We start from the raw sequence: 8343 nt of genomic DNA, 5'->3' as shown, positions 1-8343 counted from the left end.
CACGTTGGGTATTAATAACTTTAAAATTTTGAAATGCATTTCATAGTAAGTACTTAAGTACAACATCACGAGTAGGTAGTAAGTCTGCAAAAAACTTATTTTAATCCAAGATTATCCTTAAACTACCAATTTAAATGTGAGAATTCTTAAAAAACACAAAACCCTAATATAAATCGCGTCAAAAATAGAACAAAGACCACCCGAAAATTTTACAATCATCCATAAGATTTTCAAAAGAGCTTAATTCGTAAAAATAACAAGTCAGTTAAGTCACTTCTTTTTTTAAAGTTGAACCCTCGTTAAGCATTTTTACAAACAAAAATTGAAGAATCATTACTGTTTACAGTCCCTATTGTTAGATTACAGAAATTGCGATGAGTCAGGTCCGTCAATAATGGAAGTGGTGAAGTGCGTTTTTTAAAACGCGCCCGGTGGTCCTAAATGTGGGTACGGTTTGCTTATTACCTGCCATACGCAAAGCTAAGCCATTTTATTGACTAATCTGGGTATTTATTTTGTAATAGAAGAGTTTAGGTTTGCTTGTCATTAGATAATTTAGATATTGAAAATCATTATTAAAAAAAACTATTACTGTAGACAAAAATAAGCGCTACCTCATATTTCATAATGTAACTTGCTTCCTCTGAAGTCAATTCGAACTTTAAAAATCAAATATATATTTTTTTAATCTCATCTTGATATTGATTTAATGAAAACATCTTGACAACCCTAAATTAAGTTAAGATTTTTTGACATTATTATTTTTGAATAATAATAAATACATAAGTACTTAAAATTTAAGAAATAAATAAGCATTTAATTCGAAAACAATAAAATACAATCTACATACAATTTCATCCATCAAGAAATAAAGTTAAGTTGAGTTAAAGTTTGGATAAGCTTGGCAAATTTAATACTATCTTCAAATCTCGCTGTACGAAATTATTTTACTGAAAAAACAAATAAAAAGCCGCGCTAAACCGCAACTCAAACCGCTCAAAACTAAATTATTACCGCGCCGCTTATACCCCATTCAATTTCCCCGCGATGCATCTCTGTCGTCACTAGCCTTTGACTGCGTTGCATATTTTATATAATCCTTTCATCAAAACGAGGGAAAACGACTTATAAAATTTTCACAAGCGCGAGCGGGACGGGGCGACCAGCGGGGTGTCAAACAGCGGTGGGGATAAGACGGCAAAGCTCCCGCAAAGTACACAGAATGCAAAAATGGCGCGGCGACGAGTGACAAGGTGTCAGGGAAGGGGGGGCCAAGCGCTCAGTCCGCTGCCGACCGCCGAACGAGACGCACGTGTTAATTGTGAACGGATATGACGGATTAGTGAAGTGAAGTGTTGTGTGTGATTAATCTTTTAAGCTGGAAACTAACGGATTGTGGGGCAACATGCTCACGTCAAGCAATCAGTACTTACGGCCGGATTATCTGTCGCCTTTACCTACCACGGTAAGTTTCATTAAGAGCTTTTTTTTTTTTTATTATAAATGGGCTTACTCATGGCCACAGACTAGCCGAAAGCTAGAAAACTAGGAGCTTTTAGAAAACTTAGTTCTGATTTCTAGGAATAAAATATTTAACTTTAGATCTAGAAAAAAATATTAAGTAGGTTAGTTTCAATTTACAATCTTAAATTTACTTAACTTATTGAAGATGATATACAAGAACAAAGACGCATGAAACATTTAATCAAAAATAACTCTGAATAAACAATAACAAAACATTAAACGCAGGAAAAAACGTATCATAAAGTCGCGTTCTTTGTTCAAGTTTCCAAATTTGATATACAATCTCGTAAATTACTCGTAAACAAACAAATCGCGAAACAGGACATTAATGCTACAATAACTTCTCCTTACAATGACTTTAATAACCTGTCTTTCTTTACTACCGACATATACAATAATTCTAACTAGAATATTACTCATTGTTGTAATTGCAATGTAAACAGAGTCGTAAAACTGGATACCTAATTATAAAAAGAATGGATAATAGACCGTAATGGGCACAGGAACGTATTAACGACCGAAGCAATGAATCAATGGACATGCAATCTGAAATAACTACTGCGGTTAATAGAATAAGACTACCGGGCATATTCCTAGAAAGTTAAGTACAATTCTTAAAAAAATACCAACTATGTAAGTTCTGGAAATGAAATCACTTGTTAACATCTAATTTCGATTCTGCAATTGGCTTTTTAATAAGTACAGTCAAAACCATGTATACATAACGACATCAAAAGTTTCGATGAATGAGTCTTATGACCGATACTCGCGTGAACAAAGCACACTGTACCAATATTGGACCTTATAAACGGTTTGTGTACTTATGTAGTTATATTTCGCTTTGTTTGTTCTCCATCCCCCATCTGTTTATCGTCATTTCATAAATAAGTGATCAGCCATAAACATAACACAAGATTTCTGTTATAAATCTCCTCAGAGCTACTCGTATTATCAGCTGCCACCTATCAGATAAATCAATAGCTAGTCAACAATCAAAATAATACAAAAATCACTAAACGAATAAAAATAAAAATAGGGACGAGCAAATTAAATAAAAACAGTATTCAGTTAATAGAGAACGAATAATCATTTAATTATGGGTAGCATCTTATTTTCATTTCTTCTCCGTTAAGTTTATTCTTATCTTTGAAGTAAAGTTTCCGCTTAAGTTTGTAATTTTAGCTACACACGTTTAAATAAAACATACCAAAAATATTTTGTTTTTCTTTATTTACTTTAAAAATAATTAAAACAAGAAAATGTAAGTAAATAAAACAACAATAACTTATTAAATTTGGATCATGTTTAACTTTTAGCTTAACTACTTACTACTATACTTAACTTTCAAAAAAGCTGTAGGTAATAGATATCACAGATGAAATATTAAATGGACCTTAATATTGTTATTTTTAGATTATGCGGTATAAATTTATCTCTATCTTGTCAATGCTAAATCAGACATACTTAGTTAAAAATCGTAACAGGAAGATAAACAAAAACTAATTTCTTTTAATAACAATATAAAAAATATATACATTTTATGAAATTTTGTAATCAAAATCGTCAATAAATGATGTACGTATCGAAAGTTTGTACGAATTTCGTTTTATTTCAAATAGAAAAAAAAAGATGTACCGAAAATCTTTTTAGCACAATGACAATATTACAATTTTGAATGACTAACTACATACATACTTATATGTACATTGTTATTTTACAGTTACTCGTATTTATATTTAGTTCTGGCCAAAACAATATTTTTGAAACACCGGAAAGCATGTAATCTCATTCTGTCGGCTGTTATTCATAAACTTTATGCTTCTAACACGAGACAAATTCAAAAACAAAACGGCGAAAACTCATTATTTTCGTAGACAAGCGTACAAAATCATAACTTAATCGAGAAAGATTCGCGGTGAATTTCACAGTTTCGCGTAAACGTGGGAAAATTGAGAATATTTTGTTCCGTTTTAACGCAATTCGCGAAGGCTTTGCTTCATTCCGCGAATAGGCATTCATGATTAATGGTCGAGATTATGCACGGCTTTGTTATGGTAGAAACATTCGCGTTATGTGTGGGCATTGAGTCAATTATACCATGGTTCAATTTAAGGCGGTTTTCATGAATGGATCTGATGCAGCGCCTGCAATGAGGCTAAACTAAAATGATTGCTATGAATGTTTTAGGCAAAAACATTATCTTTACGATATAAATTAAATTGAATTAAAATTATATGCAAATGCAATGTTTACATTAACCATATATGTTTATTTAATTTACCTACTACCGTTCTGTTGGGTAAATTCATTATATATATTACACATTTTAAGCGCTTATCGTTAGCGCATTTGCATTTTGTTTAGCATATTAAAGATAATGATGTTATACCATAGTCATTAATTAAAGTAACATAACATCACGAATCTATTAAACTCTGCTAAGAATCCAATTAGTCCCACGTCACCCTCCACAATCGCACTAAAATGTTGACACAACAACCGCAAAAACACCCCAATACTCTCTCGAAATAATAGTGCGTCCCGTGACAATAGACGTGACAACGCGCGAGTCCGGGCGCGCCGCAAATTCACCGGCACAAATTGCCCTTTTCACAGCGAGATTACATCATGCGGGAGCCGAGTGAAATGTCAAGCGGAGCCGACGGCTGCCAGACGCGCGGATAATGGCGCGTCGGCCGCGTGATTGGACTCCCCCACCCCTCCCACCGCCCTCGGCGCCCCGCGGTCCCTTTGTGCGCCCGTCACTCGCAACCTCGACCCGGACGTTTCATTTCATAAACTGATGGCTTCTCCTTTTGTTGCAGCTCGACGCGAAAAAGAGCCCGCTGGCGCTCCTCGCGCAAACCTGCAGCGCCATCGGCGCTGACACGCCGAACCCCAAGCTTATCTCCGCTGCGGAAAAGGCCAGCAAGAAATATGAAGACAAACCGCATATGGATAACAAGCCCAGCTTTAAGCCTTACGAGTCGTGCCTCACTGCGAGAGAAAAGACTAGAACGCCGGAGGACAGAGCGTCATCCGTAAATGCTCACTCCAAGACGCCTTCCTCCAAAGGTAGCGCGTCAACCACCCCTGTGCAAGCGCGCTGCGGGAGCAACCAGAGCTCATCCTCTCAGAGAACCTCGCCGCCCGTTCATCACAAAACGCCGTCAGAAAAATCAGACGAACGGTCGAGTCCTCTACACGGCTCTCCGAACCCAACCAAATCAGACTCTGCTAGTAATTCATCCACATCCAAGTTACCCTTCACGCCAACCAGTCTATCGTCCAGTGCTGACACCAAAGAACCTTCAAGCTTCAAACCGAGCGTACCTGTCACATCATCAGCTTTTCTAGGAGGCTTGCCACCCACAGGGTTTCCTTTACATATGGATTTAATGACGAGCAGTCTTATGGCAGCGCAGCATCATGCTCTGAAAAGCGGGTTGAACCCGTACCTAGCGTATGCGAGAATGAAAGCGCCGGGAGGAGATCTTGGAGTATGCAGAGATCCGTACTGCACGGGTTGTTCGTTGAGTTCGCATTTGCTCAAGTCTGCGGTATGCCCGGCTGGGTGCACGCAATGCGACCACGCAAAGACTCCGTTCCCGTTACCGACTAGTCACCCCGCGGCTGCGGCCTATGCGCACGCTCAGCTGGCTGCTTTGGCGGCTGCATCTCAGCTGCCTTTTGTCTGTAGCTGGATGGCCGGAGATTCAGCTTACTGTGGGAAGCGGTTCTCGACGTCCGAGGAGCTCCTGCAGCATTTACGTTCGCACACTGCCAGCGGTGAATCGAGTCCAAGTCTGTCGATGCTCAGCGCGACGCACCCGTTACTGCAGCGGACGTACCCGACTCCGCCGCTGTCGCCGCTCACGCCGCGGTTCCACCCGTACAGCAAGCCGTCGCACATGGTGTCATCGCCGCCGCTGTTCTCGCTGCCCCCGCATCCATCGCTGGCCGCCTACTTCCCGTCATACCCGCTGTTCGGGCCGCGGCCGCTGCACCCGTGAGGTGCGGCGGCGCTCCAACATAAGAAAGGGGGCGCCGACCGCTAACGCCCAAGCCAAAAGGACATTCGCAACCGAGGAGCGTGTAAATATATCGTAGTGTTCCGAGGTTCTAGTCGGCTCATATCATCGACGAAGCCCGCGAGGGCCGCGCAGCTGTGATCTCTACTCGTAATGTATGTTATAGTGCACTGATTATTGTGAGAGCTCATCTGTAAATCATGCTGTACATAGTCGGGCATACCTATTAGTTTGACTCTCGACGCTAATGCTTTAAATATTGGTTCAGTGTTATTGCATAACGTGAAGGATTGCCCTGGAGCATTTTGGTCAGGTATGCCCTATGTATGGCCAATTAAAGCTTTGAATCGCGCAAGCGTTTATTTTCTAGTTAGACTAACAAAATTTTTATGTACCAAATCTATAGATGTAATTTAAATAGTTTTTTTTTCAATAAGTTGTTGCAAATTAGAATTGTTAATTTGTGTTTGTATTATTAAAGTTCTTCTTGTTAAGAATACACAAACGAATCCCTGTCTCAATGTTGTAATGAAACAGGTAATCGTTCGGGTATTTTGAATACAAGAGTATGTATCCATTACACGTTTAATCAGATCCATCGACACAAAGGACAATTTGCGCCACTGGAAATTGATAATGCGGCAAAAATTCCATAAGAATAGTCGAGCGTTTAATACCAGCAAATTCTTACTTAGTAAACTACGGTTAGGTTGGTTACAACCAGATCTGATTGTGATATATTCCATGACACATACTTTTTGATCGATGGATATGATTGGATGTCGAAAGGAAACGTGTTCCGTATTATTTGGTGACAATGAGGCACATATCTTGTATTATAAAGCGTAGTACCGGCGCGTAGCGTAGCGTCTTCATTAAGATTACCTTAACGATCTTATTTTATATTCATTTTCACTTTAAATATCCAACTTGTTAAACCGATAAGATCTTAATAACAGAATCTCAACACGTTACTTCATAAATTTACATTAACGTTAAAAGTTACGAGATAGTCACTTGACGTAGGAAACGATTCTACTGCTATTCTGTCTTGTGATGCAATTATGGTCTTTGTATACCTTTCATAATTTCGTATCAGATTTAACATCAACTTGAATATGGAACCCATTTGAGTGCACCATTAAATAATAACTACATTAAAGATGTCAAAATGATGCGAATTTATTAAGGTTATTCTTGGAAAGATTTGATGTTATGACTGATCTGATATCAACCGAATAATGTGTATGCCGAAATCGCAATGTTAAACATAATTTGTTGTTAAAGTACATAAAGCGAAGAAAATATACGTAAATATTTAATTTCAAATATGTTTTTAATTTATAATATAACCTAAATCAAAATTAAAAGTTATTTTTACTATGTACAAAAAGGTGAAATTCGGATGGCGACTGCATTTACATTACTCTTGCGACGTTACTGTCGTATTAGCGTTGATACCGCCAATGTATCAATCAGAACGTCACCTCCTCGTACGTCCCCGCGTAATTGTACAGGTACAAATTAAATTCGAGTTATAAACTCTTATAGAAATAAAAGAAAGTTCCAAATACAAAAGCACAAAAAAATATTTGGGTCTTAGGGCCCCCCCACCCCACATCTGGCGTCTTTCGAGCGTCGGCGTCGGTCCAGCGCTATGGAAAATGACGTCGCTGCGCAGTTGCGTCGACGCTGCGTCGACGTTGCGTCGACGTCGGCCATAGAATTGTAGACGCCGAACGCTCGAAAGACGCCAGATGTGGGGGGGCCCTAAAGTACAGAAACTTTTTGGTCAAGTACAATTTACCTTGAATAAACTTTTTGTCTCTTAGTCTAACTTGATGAAGGACTTGCCATCGGTATGAAAACAGTACCTACACTAATTCTAAATCTCGTTAGCAATACATGACATAAATGCTGTCCGTGGTACAGTCAGAATCAAAAGTAATACCTAGATCCAAAACTACGCTCCAAAAGTATCTACCTGTCTCTAATAACTTATCAAAAACATAATTATATTTCTCTACATGTAGAACAATTAGACGGTGACAAATACTTTTGAACTACAGAACTTTTGTTGGCGTTAGGTGTTTAACTTTAACAGCAACTGACGTAATAATTCTAACCACACAACAGTTAAGACATTATCATAAGAAATTAACGTCCCGTGAAGCTAATAATTAGACTTGCCCACTATAAACTGGCCATTACACCACACTTGAGATAACTATATCCTGTTAAAGTATTTAATTAATACAATCGTTATTTTATTATCACAATGATAAATTGTTAATTACGCGTTTTAAAGCAAGTCTGGGAACTGGGTTGGAATATTCATATTTTCACGTATAAATAATGTAAATGCGGGTTATAAATCAGAGGCGAGCAATTAACTTTCGCGCTATGGCTGTTTCAACATCTTATTAATTCAATAATCTGAAGGCTGGGGATTTATGGCGTTGACTGTACGGCGGAAATATGGTTATCGAGATGGTTGCGAATGTTAATGGTGATATAGTAACACCTGTTTTAGAGTTGGAGGTGATTTAGTTGAAGTTATACTTAACTTTAGACGGATACCTAAGGTCTTACAAAATAATGACGTTCAGGTGTCAACTGCGGCTGCGTTACTGTTGCGCCGTCGTTGGCCCCACTGCAGTAGGTACAGTTACTTAAATTAATTTCATTCATTCAATTTCCTTGATAACTTGAGTTATCAGATTTTATTTCGTACTGACCGCGGTACCTACATATTTGATTTGATTTGCAATGATACCAAAAGTGACTC

The 8343-nt window shown here is 38.3% G+C and overlaps 1 protein-coding gene across 1 annotated transcript; it reads left to right on the top strand.

Annotated features, from left to right (window-relative positions):
- Positions 1 to 1237: 1237 nt before the first annotated feature.
- LOC134664628 (zinc finger protein Elbow) lies at positions 1238 to 6884 on the top strand. Its single transcript, XM_063521359.1, has 2 exons — positions 1238 to 1465; positions 4350 to 6884. The coding sequence occupies exons 1-2, from the start codon at positions 1406 to 1408 to the stop codon at positions 5535 to 5537; spliced, it is 1248 nt and encodes a 415-aa protein (XP_063377429.1). The 5' UTR covers positions 1238 to 1405; the 3' UTR covers positions 5538 to 6884.
- Positions 6885 to 8343: the final 1459 nt, after the last annotated feature.

The sequence above is a fragment of the Cydia fagiglandana genome, chromosome 5, assembly GCF_963556715.1.
Source record: "Cydia fagiglandana chromosome 5, ilCydFagi1.1, whole genome shotgun sequence".
NCBI lineage: Eukaryota > Metazoa > Arthropoda > Insecta > Lepidoptera > Tortricidae > Cydia > Cydia fagiglandana.
This window is presented reverse-complemented; position numbering and strand designations above follow the sequence as displayed.